The sequence below is a fragment of the Rhopalosiphum maidis genome, chromosome 3 (assembly GCF_003676215.2).
Source record: "Rhopalosiphum maidis isolate BTI-1 chromosome 3, ASM367621v3, whole genome shotgun sequence".
In the NCBI taxonomy this organism is placed as follows: Eukaryota; Metazoa; Arthropoda; class Insecta; order Hemiptera; family Aphididae; genus Rhopalosiphum; species Rhopalosiphum maidis.
This window is the reverse complement of record NC_040879.1, coordinates 5,717,896-5,737,127: the sequence shown is the minus strand read 5'-3', so window position 1 is coordinate 5,737,127 and position 19,232 is coordinate 5,717,896. Positions and strand designations below refer to the sequence as shown.

At 25.8% G+C, this 19,232-nt stretch overlaps 1 protein-coding gene across 2 annotated transcripts in view; it reads right to left on the bottom strand.

Annotated features, from left to right (window-relative positions):
- The window catches only part of LOC113559853 (microtubule-associated serine/threonine-protein kinase 3), a 28,511-nt gene extending 10,964 nt beyond the window's left edge, over nucleotides 1–17,547 (bottom strand). The window contains exons 1-19 of one of the 2 annotated variants that reach the window (XM_026965627.1): nucleotides 16,967–17,547; nucleotides 14,823–15,061; nucleotides 5,349–5,419; nucleotides 5,168–5,279; nucleotides 5,019–5,085; nucleotides 4,769–4,874; nucleotides 4,521–4,693; nucleotides 4,380–4,455; nucleotides 4,072–4,296; nucleotides 3,781–4,012; nucleotides 2,874–2,968; nucleotides 2,579–2,809; nucleotides 2,341–2,513; nucleotides 2,201–2,271; nucleotides 2,016–2,121; nucleotides 1,778–1,899; nucleotides 1,486–1,713; nucleotides 1,227–1,412; nucleotides 942–1,134 (exon numbers count right to left, since the gene is read on the bottom strand). In XM_026965627.1, coding sequence (XP_026821428.1) covers nucleotides 942–1,134; nucleotides 1,227–1,412; nucleotides 1,486–1,713; nucleotides 1,778–1,899; nucleotides 2,016–2,121; nucleotides 2,201–2,271; nucleotides 2,341–2,513; nucleotides 2,579–2,809; nucleotides 2,874–2,968; nucleotides 3,781–4,012; nucleotides 4,072–4,296; nucleotides 4,380–4,455; nucleotides 4,521–4,693; nucleotides 4,769–4,874; nucleotides 5,019–5,085; nucleotides 5,168–5,279; nucleotides 5,349–5,419; nucleotides 14,823–14,934 — 2,579 coding nt within the window. In that variant the 5' untranslated portion in view covers nucleotides 14,935–15,061; nucleotides 16,967–17,547. The remainder of the gene's footprint in view (nucleotides 1–941; nucleotides 1,135–1,226; nucleotides 1,413–1,485; nucleotides 1,714–1,777; nucleotides 1,900–2,015; nucleotides 2,122–2,200; nucleotides 2,272–2,340; nucleotides 2,514–2,578; nucleotides 2,810–2,873; nucleotides 2,969–3,780; nucleotides 4,013–4,071; nucleotides 4,297–4,379; nucleotides 4,456–4,520; nucleotides 4,694–4,768; nucleotides 4,875–5,018; nucleotides 5,086–5,167; nucleotides 5,280–5,348; nucleotides 5,420–14,822; nucleotides 15,062–16,966) is intronic. The other variant, XM_026965628.1, reaches the window with a different exon arrangement.
- Nucleotides 17,548–19,232: the final 1,685 nt, after the last annotated feature.

Here is a 19,232-nt window from a genome sequence, read left to right as displayed (position 1 = left end):
GATTTTATCATTAATTTATTGATCAATTTTAATTATTTACACATTCGTTATGCACTAAATATAATAATTATAATTATAAATTGTTGATAAGGTAACGTTTATATTTATATTAATATGTAATATAAGAAAATTTAAGGACAAAAAATTGAATTATGTATTATTAATTATTATTTTTAAATAAATAATTATTGTTTTAACCAACCAAAATTTTGACAAATAAAAGAAATATTTTAAGACATAAAACACAATTTGTTTCATAACTGGTTTTTGATTAAAAAGGTATCCTACATTTAAAGTAAAATGTATGTTTAAAGAGTATCAATCATTTAATTAGGTTGATCAGTTGAACAGATTTATTTATTATGTAGTACGAAAATTCAAAGTAAAGAACAAATTATGAAATAAAACAACACTTAGAAAAGGATTTTTTTAATTTTAAACAAATTCTTCTATATGATTTAAAACAATCAAACTTAAAAAGGTTCACTAATTTTTCAATAACTACTACTACTACAGGTAAATCTAGTTAATGGCAATAGTTAAAACTTGACTAAAATGGATTGTGTAGATAGACATTTCAAAAAAAAAATTGAAACATATTGTAGTAAAAAAAGAAGACAGAAATCAAATTAAGAAAATATAAATGGTCCAGTTTATAATACTATAAGTGAAAGTTATTTTTAGATCAAACAAACTAATAATAAATAAAACATCAATTAATGTTTTTTTATTTTATCAATAATATTATTAATTCAACTATTTATATACTATTTTATATTGCCAAGCATTGAAGACTTGTACTCATAATACTCATTTTATATATATCATGTTTATTCTCCCAATTCAAATCACATATTCAAAGCGAAAAAATAAAATAAGAAAAATATTTTCTATATTTCATTATTCAGTACATGAGTATATTAATAACATTAAAGGCTTACGGAGATCTGTCATCTTCAATCGAAATTGAGAATTTCGGTATACTTTCTTTACTATATAAGCGTCGCCTACGACTGATTTGAGTATTATCATTGTCTTCATTTTGTGACTTGTCAAGTGATGTTTTCTTAGCTACAGGTGATTTTAAACTTTCATCAACTGTTTCTCCTTCTGACGCTGATGTGTCAAACATTCCTAAAATAAAAAAATTTTCCAATTAAAATAAAATTAATACTACAGAACTTATCATAAATTATACATACGACAATAAAACATGGTTTTCTTACCAGTATTAATAGATAAAGAATCATCTTTATAGTTTATTGAAGGAGATAATGATGGATATTCATTACTCATTGACAATTTACTTGCTACTTTTTTGAACTGTGGTGAACAAGATGAAAATGTACCCAAAATCAACGAGTCATCATCTGTGTCCTCATCAATTTCATGGCTATAACGATCACTTCTAGCTGAAATAATTACAATGTATTATTATTTTAACATGTATACAATTTTTGATATTATAATAAATATTATACTTACAATCAAAATAACTAGTATCTTCTTCATTGCCTAATTGTGGCATAAATTCAGCTTTTTGTCTCAATAATGAGTTCCAATCAACCCCATAGAAATAAGGATGATCTTTTACTTCATGTGATCCACCAGTACCTAATCGATCCCTAGGATTTTGTTGCAGTAATGATGAAATTATGTTTTTGGCCTCTGGCTGAATTGGCCATTCATTTTCATCTGGCCATTCAATATCATCTATAATAAATATGATCATTAACTAAGAAATTCAATTGATATAACATTAATTTTATATTCATACCATTTACAGTATGGGCAAAGAGTTCTTCAGGTGTTTCACCAAAAAATGGTACACACCCTACCAAAAATTCATACAATATTATTCCCATAGACCACCAATCTACTGGTTTACCATAACCTTGTCTGAAAATTAATAATAATTTAGTAAATTTTAAAAAAAATTTAAAATAATGATTATTGCATAAATTTTCTTAATACGAAAAATGTACAGACCACAGTATTAGTTATATTATACATACCTTAAGATCACTTCTGGAGCTATATACTCAGGTGTACCAAAAACTTGTTTGTCAGAAAATTGACGGGTATCTCTATCTACATGTACTTCATACAAATTAGTTGCCACTATTAAAATAAAAATATAAAATTAATTAATACTAAGTGTAAAAATTATTATTGCGTTATTGGTAAATAAATTTCTTACATGACATCAAACCCATTTTACTTAATCCAAAATCAGTCAATTTTATGTGGCCTAATGCAGTAATTAAAAGACTGAAAAAATTAAAAAAAAAAAATAATGAAAATTCAATTTTTTAAAGATTAAAAAAAAATGTTATGTACTTGTCAGGTTTTAAGTCACGATGTACTATGCCATAATTATGAAGATATTCAACGGCAAGTACAGTTTCAGCAAAATAAAATTTTGCCATATCTGGTGGTAAAGGGCCAATATTTTTTAAAAGTGATGCACAATCACCTCCTTCAACATATTCCATTACAAGACAAAGATGTTTCTAGAAAAACAAAATAATAATTTATATGTTTTAATATAGTTCATATTTTAATTACAAGAACTTACCCTTGTTTCAAAACTGCAGTACATGGTGACCACAAATGGATTGTCAGTAAAACTCATGATATCTCGTTCAGCGAATACTTGTTCAATTTGATTACGCAACATTAAATTATTTTTGACGATTTTCTTCATTGCAAATCGTTGACGAGTTTGTTTATGTCTTACAAGATACACAGCGCCATATGCACCATTAGAGATCAATTTAATTACATCAAAATCAACTTCTGAAGGTGCCTAAAAAGTTCAACACATGGTAAAAAAAATAAGAAATAATAATTTAAAATCAATATTTACTTACTGAAGAAAATGTATCTTTTTTGGTACTTTGTTGTTGAGTTTTTTTCATTAAAGATGAAGAATATTCATCTAATTTATGAAAGTTTACATCAATATCTAGAACATATATAGAAATACTTCATATAAATTATGAAAATACAATGTGTAATAATTAAAGACCGGATTTTTATGCAGCCAAACATCTAAAAAACGTGCGATTAAAATAATTAAATGTGCAAAATCATGCAAAACTAAATTTTTATCAAGAATAATTTAACAATTTTGTTATTATAAGTAGTTCAAATTTTATTTTTTATATTATTATTTATTAGTTGGCATTAACTATTAAGAATTATTAAAATAAAAAATTTAAAAAAAAATTTAATTTAATTAAATAAAATAATAATAAACTGATTTAAAATATTTAATTAAAATGTATTAATATATACATTTCCAAATTTTTTTCTGTAAAATTATATCTTCTGTCACCTAATATGTGTTTTAATTATGAAAACACGAGTTGACTATGACTGCTACGTATAGACTGTAGTACTGTAATAGACAATCACAGTAATATTGTTATTATCTTAATTACATTGCATTATATTGGTATATACATAATTATATTATTACATATAAATGTCCAATACTTCATATAACAACATAATATATCAATGATAAAGTAGACAGATGTTATAATAGATTATGGATTAAAAATATTTGTCCAAAAGTACTAATTATTACATTTTTATAAAAAAACCTGAAACATGCAATTTTGTACGAAATAAAACTTTCTTTAAATTAATCTACATTTCTTGATTTGGATTTGTAACTTGTTTATATAGGATTTAGAACACACCATAAAAATATGCAATTGCATGGGAATCCGGTCTCTTGTGATAATTCATATAATATAAACTTATACATACCATCAACAGAATTACGATTTAAGCCTAATTTTCCTATTATATATTGTGGTATTTCATCCTTAATGCCTTGGCAGATTTTAGCTTGACCTTCAGCTTGTTCTAGTAAATGATAGAATTCTTCAGGATCGAATTCTAAGCATTCAAGTAACCTAGCTGGTCTGGATATTATTAATAACAATTTTTTCATTGTTCCTGTCAGAAGTGCAGTGGCTTCTTCCGACTTTTCTCTCGCCTGTAATATTAACAAATATTTTTTTAATGAATTTATGCACATTGTTTTACACAACATACCTCAGCCAACAACAACTCCAAATTTTCTGACATCTCATAAAAATAACCTCGTGTTATTAATTTTTCTTCAGACTTTTTTAAGCAATCTCTAGCTATTTCCAACACTTGATGATTAACAAATCTAACAATAGGTACAGCATCTGCTGATATTTCTATGTGTTCTAAATTAAGTTTTTCGTATTCATTTATAAACATGCTTAAACGTTCTTCCATCTGATGAGTAGCCTAAATACATACATAATTGTATGTGATTAATAATTACTATAATAAAGTTAATTAAATGTTTAAGCACCAAGATTAAACTTTACCTTGGGAAACCTATCTTTATAAAGCACATTCATCATAACAATATCATTATCAAGCACGGGCGATCTGCTCGGACTGCTGCAACAAAGCCAAATGTTAAAAAAAGCTTGTACTCACACAAATTTAATAGACCGATTATTAACCTTAAGCTTCTTGAACGTGGACGATTGAAACGGGGTTTACGGTAAATTATGTTATCTTCTTCGGCACTATGAGTACTGTCGTTGGATGAAAAATGTTTGGAAAACATATGTAATTCATCAGATGTTGGCATATTTGGAAGCTGGTGTAAACGCTCCTGACTGGAACACTGAGACTGGAAATCAATATTGTTTTTAAAAATTATTCAGCAACTACAAGACAGTTGATTCAGTTGATTATCAATACTTACTGAAACATTTGAACTTCCAGAAGTGGTTCCATAACCTGACGATGGTAATGAAGCAACTGACCACCTTCTTCCATCGCGGCAATCTGTATTGAGTAAATTGTACGGCCTAGAAAGTTAATGCATAAAAATATTAAAAGACGTTATTAATTTCTAATACAATCTATACACAAATAACATAAATAAACTACAAATAAAATTAAAGAAAACTTAAAATAATCATAAAAATTAAAATTATTGCATCAGTAATTACCTTTTTATTGAAACAAATGGAAAATGAGGATGAGAGTGAACTACTTTAGGGCTTTCCAATGGACTACCTGAATTTAAAATAATTAAAACAAAAGTGTTAAATAACAGTGTATAATAAGTAATAACATATATTATTAATAAACAATTTACTTGACATCGGAGAATGACATCTTGGTAATGTAGGTGATGTATTTGATATAAAGCTTTTTCTATGACTAGCCTTATTTGAACGTCTTCCAGATCCAGTAACATGTAATTCTCTCTACAAAAATATTAAATCATATTCAATTGCAAATTAAATAAAATAAAACATTATTTTAATTTTACATACCAAACTATTTGATAAGGAAGGTGCTGACTGCCCCAAAGTACTGTTGCGCATCAAAACTAAATTTGATAATTCTGTCAACATAATGAAAAAAAAACTTTACTTATTGTACTTAATTTAATAAAAAGTATTACTATCACTTATAAGACAAATTTATTGAAATCTGAAACAATATGAAACCTATAAGTGTTATGTATAATAATATATTATACCAATCAATAATGTAAGCGTATATTTAAGTAAATTATTTTTAATTTAGTATACTAAATTTATAGCAAACATTAATTCAATAATAGTAATAATAATCTGAGTTTTTATTTTATTTTATTTTATTTTTTTGTACATCTTTAGTGATATGATTATTTTCTAGAATAACCAAATACAATTCATGATAATACTACTCAATAAGTGGTTTGATGACCTCTGGCATTTACATTTGGTAACTGCTGATATAATACATAATATGGATTTTTATTGAAAGAGTATGATAAAGTAACTATATTGTTAAAAAAAAAATAGTAAGATAATTATAAGTTATAATTAGCACATTTATAGTGATTATTTTTAAGTACAAACTCAAGTTATCTTAATGAATCTATAAATATAATAGTTTTAAACTTATTCTAACTTAATCTAAACAAATACATCGTAAAATATGAGCATACTTATGTGTCTATACAAACACATCCAATGCTAATATTATATTTTTATAGTTATACTATTTTGTCTGGTGAAATACATGTATATTTTTAGTAATTAATAATAAAAAAACTTTTATTAATAGAAGTTTGTAAAATGCTAAAAAATAAAATATTATATTTATAGTCATTTAAAATTATAACTAAAAAATTAAAAAATTAATAATATTGCTTTAACTGAGTGCACTATTTATAATACATAGAAAAACATTTAAATGATTATTATTTCAATGATTAAATTTGTTATATCTTCATAACAAAAACTTAAAAAAAAAAAAATTTAATTATTTAACATTCAATTATAATTAAAGAAATGAAATTACTCCTTATGTGTATAGAAAATCTCAGTATTCAAAACATACTTTTATAATTATAACTGCATTATCCTAAAATATAAGCTGAACATTATTTTAGAATAAAATTATGTATTATTAATAATGTATATAATTTATAAAAATAAAAACATTTAACAAAAAATCAGTTTAGACACTTCAAATTTATTTTGAAGGTTATGGAAGTCTTAAACATATTGGTGACGAATTGTTAGAAGTGTGTCATTATAACACTTCTGGCTTAAAACTTTGAAATTGATGAATCAAACCTAAATAAAATTTAACTTTTAAACAAATGATACCTAATCTAAAAATAGCATAGTAAATTAATAAAATATAGACATACAAATTTACTATATACTTTTCATCATTTATCTACATTATTCAAATATTTATTTTAATTCCATTGATTTCTCATTTTATTAAAAAAAAATTATTCAAGATAATACATTTAAAATATTTTGATGGATAATTTTAAATGTAGTATAAATAGTATAATTTCTATGAATAGGACTCAGAACACCCACCCATTAATTCTTTTTGAAAACTATTTTGTCACTTAAATGGCTACTATTTTAGCTGAGAAACTAATTTATATTTTTTTTTTATAATAACATTAATGTAAAAAAGTTATTTAAGTTTAAAAAACATTAAAAAAATGGATTTTAAAACAATAATGACTTTTTTGTTTTAATTATGTTGAATATAAATTGCTTTATGTTGTCTTTCTCATTGTATATGAATTTATTTTCTCAACTATAAGTGTAACTTAAGTAGTTCTTTTTGCACAAAAGCTTTTTTTTTAATTTTTATTATTACACATTTTGCAGCAGTCATTGTTGTTACTTGTTATTGTCATGAAACCGCTTTCAAAATACTTTTAATTAATACTTAAATAAATAAAAAATTTATAATTTTTAATTTTTCTTAACACTTTTATTAAATTTGACTATTAAAAGTGTGTGCGGGTATCCTTATTACTAATCCTTACTGAAATTACCATATTTTATAATGTATATAATAAAAAGTACAGAGAATTCTCAATAATTAAAGTATCGCCGTAAGAGATCATAAGTAATAAAATAAACAATGTTAAGATAGGAGTAACAACATAATACAAAGAAAATAATGTTTTTACAGTCTTTTTATACTTGTGTATGTAGACCACCAACTACTAATGTTTAATTGCACTAACAAGTCAACAAAAATAAATAAATAATGACCGTAAAAAAATTTTAAATAAATAAACCACTGATTAAGTTGAATTTATTAATAAGAAATATTTTAGTATTTGAAATTCAAAAATTTAATGTCAATATACTACAGTGTACCCATACTAAAAAAATATAAACTAATAAATATAATTATATTTTATGGTGTAGTCCCCAAGCAATATATTCAATTGTAAATCATCCATCAAGCTGATGTAGCTTTTATCCACTAAATGACGTGTGAAAAAAAATGTTATGAGAAAAAAACAACAATTATGATTTACTAAAAACGTAATATGCCGAATGCCTTGTAAAATATATCTAATACTCGACGAATAATTTAGTCAATAATAATTAATAAGTTGTTATTAAATAAAAATTATGAATGTTAGAATGTAGTGTTAAATGTACAATTTATATATAGCTCACCAGTTTTATTGTTTAAATGGGTATTTTGTTCACAAACAAATAAAGAAGAATTTACATAACACATATTTAACAGTAATGTAAAGTTAATAGCTTCAAATATAAATTATTAATGAAACCTACAACCTACGCCTCTGACGACTAGTATTCAAATAAAATACATTACAGAAAATCACGAACCTTGTACTAAAATATAGATAAAATAAAATAGTAGAGAGCGTGCTCTGAAGTGTTTGACCAATTTAGTCACATGATACATTTAAGAGGACAAGATTATACTTATTATACATATTTATACAGAAAAAAAAATATATGATAGATAATTTAATTGGCACGTGCTTTAGATAACTTGGTAAAAAAAAGAAATTATAAAATAAAAACTAGACAATGTATATTATGTATTAAGTATAAAATATTTTCAACTGATAAAGTTTGTACATTTTTAAAATGTACATTTTTCCAAAATGTTATTTAGAAACTGCCAACACTATTTAATATTATGAACACAATACATTACAATTATTTATTTTATCAGAGTAGGTACTTAAATTGATAAATACAATATCATGTATTTAAAACATGTAACTTGTGATTCTAAAATAAATAAAACCAATAGGTAATAATTATTTATGTCATATAATGTAATAAAATGTTCAAATTTAGATCACCTACTAAACTCATAAATATTAGAAACGGTACATAATTATTAATGGCTGCTAATTTAAATATAGCAATTGAAAGAATAATAGAAGATTTGAATTATATAACACAATAAAATAAAACAATATATCGAATACATGTAACAATAAATACCTGTATACATACTATACATACATTTTTGATTTAGTATTAATTTATTTCCTTATTAATTTTAATCTTTAATAAATTTATCAAATCAACAATGGCAAAGAAAACCATGGACAAACAGGCTTAATGAGTATGATAGATATTATATAGAAATCTTAAATACATACTACAATTAAAAAAAAAAAATAATCGATAACTAAATAAATTTATTTTTTTTCTACTAATATATGACACTAAACACATGATCTGCTCTAGTATTTAATAAGTCCTAAGTACTTAAATTACTAAATACATTTAATATTATACTTAGAAAAGTATGATATCATTTGTTTAGTATAATATTTATATTGCAGATATTTGAAAGATGAAAGACAAATATTATGTGCAATAGCTAAAATCTAAAATGAATGAATGCCGCCAACAGTGACATATGACCTCAAATTTGTTAAATATTAGTATTAAATCTGCCAAATCCCAAGAAAATAGACCATGTGCCAATGTTTTATGAATGTCATTGATTTTTGTTTCATTTTACTTGGCATTAATATGTATTTATTATTTATAAATATCAAAACACATAGAGAACTATACAAACGTTTATATTAATGATGATTTAATTTTCAAATAACATACTTATAGCAATTAAAATATTAAATTTTCTTTAGGGCTACTAAAAAATTAGAATTTAATAATTTAGATAGACTAATTTAAAACAACAAAAATATACAAATAGGTAAATGTATGAGGTACATTGTATATAAATATATATAATAATCAAATTTTCAAAAATCAACTTTATTAAACTACATTTATAGGATAGTATAACTGACTTAATTAATTGTAAAAAAAATAATTATTTAAATTATTGTATATAATTAACATTAGGACAAATTAGAAGACATTGTAAATACATAGTTATAATTAAAATTTGAAATTCAAAACTACCAGACAATATAAATAAATAAATGGAATTTTTAATTATTCATTATTGTATTTTCAAATATTTATTTAAAATATAACAGAATAATAAAATATAAAAATATAGTCTCAAATTGTTGATAGATACCTTAATGTGAATTCAATTGCATACGTGTGATGTGATGAAAAAAAAACTCCTAGTGATAATTACATTTTAACTTTTTTATCTCTTCTGAAATTATAATGTAGTAAACATATAAATTATGATTACACAAGTTTTTTTAATTAGAATTAAGTATCATATTTAAATAAATTAAGGTAAACAAAAAAATTTATATTAATTAACCAAAAATGTGGGTAAAGAATAAAAAATTATATATTTTTAAATAAAAAATATTCAGTTTAAATTCTTAAAAATTGTCTGGCATAGAAATAATGTTTTACTAACACATTTAAAAACTAATGAACAATGAAATAACTAAGGCAATAAACTTAAAATAAACTCAGTATCTTCCACCCATAAATCAGGAGATAAACATTTTTGAAACTAGAACTTCAGTATATATCAATCTACAGTATACTAAACCTTTACTTTTTTTTTTATATATAAGTGTAAACAACAATATTTGTTTCGTATGAGTCTGTATCATGTTCGCTGTAAAAAGCTAACATACTTTCAAAATTAGATACTAAAATTTATAAATATATAAATGTTAAAATGTTATAATGTATAAAAATTGATTAATTGAATAGTTAACTAAAATATAATTAACCAATCATCTGTCATTTAATTATTAACTATGGTTATTATTTATTTATAAAACTTCACTGTCTTGTAATACATAGGTATAAAATTAGTTTATGTTTAAATATATTTTAACGTAAATAAATATTTAATTATTATTTTCTTATGAACCAGACTACACCTGGTAATAATTATTTTAATAGGTTTAAATCATTAAAAATTGTTTTCTAATTTAAAAATGTAACAACTCTAAGTTCTGTTCATAAAGATAAAAGTTAAAATACATTTGAAAAGTCTTATTAATTGAATAACTGTACAAACCAAACTTTAATAGTTTTATTATTCATTTTCATATTCTAATATATATTGATTTATCTAAATTGATATTCGAATAACATATAAGATAAGATGTGACAGTCGTGTAGGTTACCTAAACATAATTCTATTTTAACAATGCTATCAATAAAAATAATACATTTATAACTGATAATAATAGTAATTAGTAGATATATTCATATATATTATAAACATTTAATACTAACTCAAGCCAATACTACAAGACAACCATTATGTTAATAATACACATAATAAAAAACCATTTAATAAATTAATACTTTGTAAAAATACAAGGACAATAAAATATATCTGTTATTATTTAAAAATATGTATTTCAAAGGAGGAAAACTATAGTAGTATGATTAGCAAACAGCTAAAGAATTATATACATTTTGAGCTAAAACTTTAAATTTATTAGGTAGTATTAAAATTATGAAGTTTCTGTGTAACATATAACAAAGAGCAAACAAAATTGGAAATTGTTGTTATTATATTATTTTAAGAATAAATAAATACAAAAAATAAAACAATTTAGTAACATTGATGACAGAAACACTAAGAGACTATTATGAATCTTAAGATAAAACTGATTTATATAGAAAAATTAATATACTGTATTATTACCTAACTTTATTACATTCTATAAATAATTATGAAAAATTTAAAAGCTGATTTCAGAAGTTTAGAATTTGTGCAGTAGAATTGTTATTATTATAACCATTTTAGATGGGTTTTTCTAAACACTTGAATAAATTTGATCATTTAAATATTGTGACTGAATATTTAAAATAATTACATCATAAGCAACTAAATAATAAATAGTAAATACATCAACAGCTGACTCAATTAATAATTTAATTGCAGTATATACAGAATATGGATAATGAATATAAAGTTGAAGATAAGAATATTACTATAGAAAGTAATTCATTATTAAATAATAATTAGGTACATTGATTACAAATTGATAACATATGGTACATATATTTTATAAACTTTAAGCTTAATCAAAAATACATGATACTTATAAAAAATAATAAGAATAAATCTGTAAACCAGGTAAGATTCAAATAGGATAAGAACTGATAATTATTAGCAAAGGTTAAATATAAATTTTAATACTAGAAGTCAACAAACTATATTATTATAATTATAAATAATTCTGGTGCTAATTACTTTAGATGAAATTAAATTTTATAAAGAAATCAAGAGTATTGAGAATTTTTATTTATTAATTAACAACTAAAATATTAAAAGATAACCCGATATTTAATTATAAAGTAATACCAGATCTATGAATTAAATTGATATTTTTCAAAGTTTTTGGTACAAAACCAAATATTAACATAATTATTTTTATATAAAAATACATAATAAATAAATGTAATAAAAGGTAAAAAGTTTAATCTATACCTATAAAGTGTGCTTTTAATCTATCAAATAGGAATTATGTAGATGTCTTAATATATTGCTCGATAATTATTGTACATTGTTCCTGATAAAATAACTTTAAATGCTATAAAATAATAGTCAATCCTCAATCACTAAAATTCCTCAAATTTATTTAATTTGAGAATAAGTGAAATTATTATATACAAATTATATGCATTATAAATAAAATTAAAATAATTTTATATTCAAAGTAAACATTTGAAATTATTTACAGTACATTGGAACCATTAGATTTTAATTTATATAGGTAATAGATAATAATAATGATATAAGATAATTTATAAAAGCCAAAGCAACTGATAAAATTAAATAATATTATAAACTATAAACATATTAAAATATTATAAATTTAATTTTAAATTCATAAAATATATTTTAATAATTAATTTAACAAAATGTAATAACAATATTCAATAATTATTTTCTTGTATTTCTTGAAAACGCCTGTCATGTTAATATTTTTTTGGATCAAGGTCATTTTATGTAGAGATTAATTTACACTAATCTATATATTTTGTTTAATATTAGGTACTTATTTTATTGTATTTTTAGACATAATATATAGCTATTTTAAGTTTAAAAATATGTTATGGAATGTTATATACTTAAATGGCTTAATTTTAATTTGTATACTTAAAATATTTATAATACACCAAAAGTTACTATCTAGTACTACCCACATGAAATGGTATACAATTTCTAAGCAAGGGGCATTGAATTGGCATTGTTCCATAAAACTACAAAATCTTCAAATTCAATATTCAAGCTACAATGTAATATAAGCATTAAGCACATGAGATTATGAATCAAAAATAGTATAATAATAAATACATAGGTATAATTAAATTAAAATATAATAGTATCTACTGAAGGTCTTTCAAATTTAACATAGCAAAAATAATAGGCAAACTGATTACATAAAACTAAATATTACTCCCACTATTTTTAAATGTTGTGTATATATATATATATATATACAATATATATATCATATATTTAAATAAAATATGGTTGACTATTTAAATATTAAAATAATAACTTTGTAGTAATTAAAAGTAAATTTATAATGTACACTAATGTCCAACACATTTACTAAACTACATATAATTTTTTTATTCATTTTTATTAAACATAAGAACATCTAAAAAAAAAAAGTAATCTAACTCATAAAAAAAGCTTTAATTTTTTAAGAAATTAAACGTTTTTTATACAATAATTAACTAGTTGATATTTTTAACAATTATAATTTACTATATTAATTCAAAATATTGTTATCCTATTAATCATTTAATATTTACTTTTATATTTATTATGTAGGATACCTACATCAAATATTACTGTAGAACTATATTGAATATATTATGTGATACACTTACTAAGAATACTTGTTCCTAAAACCCCTTCTATAAGGTCTATATCCCTTAAAAATGTCCTATTACCCTGTAATTCAAATGACCCTGAGATAATAAAAACCATGTTTGTGAATAACTATTATCAATAGTACCTTTCCCTATAATGACTGTATCATGATTACAATCACTAAAACCTTTCTTTTTTCTATAATGTTACCTTGATTTTTTTTTTATGTATTCATTTAAATGTGAACATTTGAAATTTCAAATTGGTTACACCTATATTTTACAAATGATGAGATAATGAAATACTAGTAGTAACAATATAAAATAATAAAATAAATTAACATGGATTTTATTTAATATATAGGTAGAAGGCTAGTGCATATTATAGTCAGTAACTAACTACCATACCTCAAATTTAATAATTACATAAATTCCTTAATTAGCTTAATTTAGTTCAATTAATTAGCCAAATAAATTGACTTGATTATTAAGAATAAACCATCCAGTGGTATACTTATATACACAATGGTATTTATATACATAATAATATAAACTTATTATACAATCTATAAAAACTAGTCAAAATAACTTATATTTTAAATTTTGAGTAAAATAATCTTTATTTCATTAATTTAAAAATTACGTGTTTTTGTGTCCTATGTAAATTCAGTCAACATTTGATACAAATTAAGTTATTTAAAATTTAAAAGATCCAATAAATTACAAACCAGCTTCAATTGATTCTTAAACATTTTTTTATTTTTAAAAAAACAGTATTGGCGTCAGTAAAAATCTTAGTAAGTTTTTACAGGCCCTTAATATAATAAAACTGGAAACTAAAAATACATTGTTCCTGTAAAGGTTATTTTTTAATATATAGAAATTAAAAGATTGGTAAACAAAAAACATGTTATTTATCAATTTTTAGAGAAACCAAAAACTGTTTAAAACCCTATCTTTCTAATGTCTATAAGTTATCAAACTCATTTTAATTACTACATTCCAATTCCAATTTTATTTTAAGTAAAAACTGTATTGAATTTTTGAACCTTTTTTTTTTTTGTTGAATAGTTATAAAATTATATTTTATCGTTTGTTTTATTTTTATCAAAACATATAACATTTTAATAACTTAAGATTTGTGATCAAATGTTTTAAAATTCAAAATTATTCTTGTACAATATCAATTCTTACCTGAATTATTTGATGCTGATGTTTTACTCTTGTGTTCTTCTGAATCTGAATACCTGCGATGTTCTGACTCTTTCAGGGACAGTTGACCCTTCCATGATCTTCTACTATCCATAGTTAATTACTTTTTGAATTATACGTACATTAAAAGTTTGTGGTTTGTGAAAGTTACCATAGCCATGGCAAATAATTTGATTTTTACAAGTACTTATGTAGTTTTAAAATAGATAGTCTTACTGCACCTGGAAAAAAAATTACAAATAAAAAACTGCAAATATATAAAGATATTTATTTATCTTATTTACATAATATTTTAACACTGTATACATATAAATAAAATGTTAATCGATTAATGAATGCAAATCGATCACAACAATTTATGTTCTATAATAAAATCATATACAATTTGCTGAATATCAAAAATACATTTATAAACTTAGTTAATAAATAAAATTATATTGAAGATTTATAATGCTTAATAGGTAGTCAATAACCTGTACATTTTATATTTTATTATTAAATTTGAAATCAAGAATGATATAAATTTAAATGTATTGTATAAAACTAAATTATGAGTTATGTATTGATTTTATAAAATAATTTAGGTATGCTTATAGGTAGTTAATGCATGTACCTATCAGAGTGCCCATAATATATAATTGTTAATATTTAAATTTAACAAAAAAAAGAATTTCCAAAAATAATAAAAAAAAAATCACACATTTAATACTATATCAATGAACATATTTTTAAAATAATAATATATTCCTAGTTTTTGATGGTATTGTTTTATTTTAATGATGGAAAATGTATTTAAAAATTAGGTACCGACATTAATTATTCCTTAATTTAATTAGTACTTAATTTATGACATACAAACCTATTAGACAATGTAATATTAAAAAAGAATATTTTAAAGGAAATTTATTCTGATGCTTTCTACCTAGTACCTACATGTATAAAAGAATGTATGCATGACATAAATAACTTAGGTAGGAACTCTATTTATTAAATAACATTTAATATTAAGATCTAAATAATCTATAAAATATCTACAGTACACACTAATAAAAATTGATCAGAATCAATACCTACATGTGGTTATATATGAATATGTAGTTAGTACTCTTGAACTCAGAATAGATACATGATAACAAATTCTTATCTCTAATTTTAACAAATTTAAATTTATAATTATACACCTACATAAGTATCACAAATTGAAATTTAAATAGGTAGATGAAACAAGATAATAAACAAAAAAAATAATGATGTAAAAATTACTAGATATGATAGAAATGTTTTCTCTGTAGTCTACCTATCTAACACAAAGTTTATTGACAAATAATAATACGTATAATACAATATAATTTGTTGGGAATACTGAAAGTAAATTATGAGTTAAATTATTATTAGTTTTTATGACTTTTTCTAATTAATTAAGCAGCCAGCTTGAAATCAAATAAAAGAAATTAAGCATAACAATGTGATAATAATCTGTATAAACTGATTAGCCTTAGGTACATAATTAAATATTTATTAAACAATTTAATTTAAAACTATTAACTATCTAGATATTTTTACTTTTAACAAATAATACTATCATGGCTGTCGTTAAACCTAACATCTTAAATATTTTTAATTCATGCTTAAATCGTTTATAGATACAAATAGAACATTAACTGAAACAATAATAATTTTTTACCTATTAACTTAATTTTATTATTATTGAAAAATTAAAAATTATTAAAATAAATATTACAAATATAATAAGCAATTGTGTTATCAGATAGTAAGTACGAATAAACTCATCTGACCACGAACTCCAATAATATTGATCGATGTTAAAAGAACTAAACTAATAGAATTCAAGAATGTTGTCCAAGCAAACATTTGAACGAGACGTCTTTTATAGCCTATACCACAGATATTGAAATAAATTACATTCAATTGTGTTCGGTTTAACGAAAACAGATACGGAGTCTCGATCAAAAGTTGTGCTTTGAAGCCGACAAATGCGTGTGAGCTGACAACGAATACGACCTACCTACCTACAAACGCACTGGCAGAGCCAAGTGAGTCGGACGTGATAATAAGTACAGTGTTATGTGTTGACCGACACAACCTTACGTCTAAAGGACACTCACCGTAAAACGTCGGTACGTATCAGAGCGAGGAGGCCGGCTTTGGTTGTGCGTAGCGGAGGACGCGAAGGCGATCCGACGACAGTGGCATTTCAGAAACGAAATACCCGACTGCAGACGGCGACGAAGAAGACTGCGACGGGAGTCTGCTGGACGACGACGGACAGGACGTCCGGCTGGTCGGTGGCAGTGCGGTAGTGGCCCGGACCGGATGAACAGGACGACGGCGGCGTGTGATCGTCGGGGCAGCACGTCCTCGGTGTGCCACGGTTGCCAGCGGAGACGACGTTCGGCGGGTCCGTCGGGGTAGTGTGTTGTACGGCAGTAGTAGTTGTCGTCGGTCGCGTTTCCTTATGCGATAGGGGCCCCCCGGACGAAAGCGCGGCGGCGGCAGTTTTCCACAAGCACACACGCACGTACACACACACGCACACGCACACTGAACGAGCGGTGGCGGCGGCACGACGGGAAGTGAAGGGAAAAAAAAATTTGAACGAAAAAATTGCTTTTCGTCTGTAATTTTTTTTTTCCCGTCTTTCCTGCCCTCACATCGTCCGCTATTGTGTGAGAGCGCACACGATGCAGTGCAGCACACTCAGCACGGCGATAATAATAATAATAATAATAATAATAATAATAATAGTAGTACACGACACACTCTCCGGCAACTCCAAAGCGCTCGCGTTCACCCTTCACCGCGCTCGCGCTGGCGCGACGAGAGAGCGCGCGGCGGTCGTCGCTGTCAGGTGGGCGGGTCGGCGGCGCGCCGCCGGTGAGTGCGTGCGATCTCACTCGCGCGCCGCGAGATGACGATATCGCTTATAGTAGTGGTAATAATAATAATATCGCAGAGGACTCGGCGCGGCCGCTACCCGCTCAACAGGCCCCCCCCCACCGGATACAAAACCCCCTTCCATGACCTGCCGTCGAGCGGTCGCGTATCCGTCACGGCTCGTTTTTATTTTCGCGTTCTCCGGTTTTCTCCGACGCCGCCACGCGATTCCCTTATATTCGTATCGATTCCCGTTTTCCAAGCGGTTTTCCCGCACCCGCCGTCGGAGGACTCTGGCACGGGCGCGCTCGTCGTTACCCACGCGCGTTGCTCGTCACCGGTTGTTGTTACGATATTATGATATTTTTCGCGTTCGGCGGCGATTTCGTTTTTCTACGCCGCGCGCGTTGACGTCATCCGCACGCGGGCGTCGGCGGTGCTCCGCGGATATGCCCGCGAAACGCGAATCGTCGTCATCGATTATCATCGTTATTGTTATATTTCGTAGCACAGTACGCCGCCTAAATGTGCGTAATGCCTTGATAAACATAGCTCGCGTGTACGCACGAGACCTACCCACAAATAACGATAATGTTGTTGTCGTAAACCGGTACTCCTCATTTGAGCGCGCTATGCTGCGCACACGCGCGTTGGACGTGTTATCGTTTTTTTTCCTATTATTGTTATTATTATTATGGTCTATCGGTGCACGCCGCGGCATTTGGTCGCCCCGAAAAACCGGCACCGCCGAAAGTCTTGTCTAGCGGTCGCGTCGTCCGAGGCCGACGGAACGTTATGATAACGCGGCGGCGTAGTTGTAGACGCGCCGCTGGTCGCCCGCGAATGTTGCACCGACAGACGACCCGAGACCGTACTATTATCGTAGCAGAACGCTTGACCTAACCAGGCGCGGTTCCAGGACTATATTATTATCGTACGGGCCACAGTAGATTTATATAGCAATTATTGGGTTTTAACTGCGAACGATATTCCTCATTTCCTCCCCGACTCCCCAGACGATTTTTTCGATAAAATATTTATGCTTATAGCAACCGCTATGATACCGTGAATATTAGCAGAAGGTACGTTATAGTGTGTGTAGCTTAAAATCTTTGTGTCAAAATTATAATAAAGATTTTAAATACAAAAAAATAAAGTAATCCTTAGTTTTTAAGTAATCGAGTAGGTATAATTATACTTATTTAAATACATGTAAATTTAACTGTCAAAAACGTAAGTGAGATTAATCTTTAAACGAGTATAGTAAAAGCTAAATTTGAAATCGGATTCTTCTTCTATTTTTCATGCTCACAAATACTTCAAGGGGGGGGGGGGCAGCAGTTAAATCTCTTAATAATTTGTCTGCGATTTCTACAACAGTTGATAATAGTGTAAGGCTGCTTAATCGTGCGAAACTCTTCGTAGTAGATCTTAAACTCTTAAATATGTCTAAACACGGCGTGTGATTGAAAAACTGCGTTGGGTTAGGTCAAATGA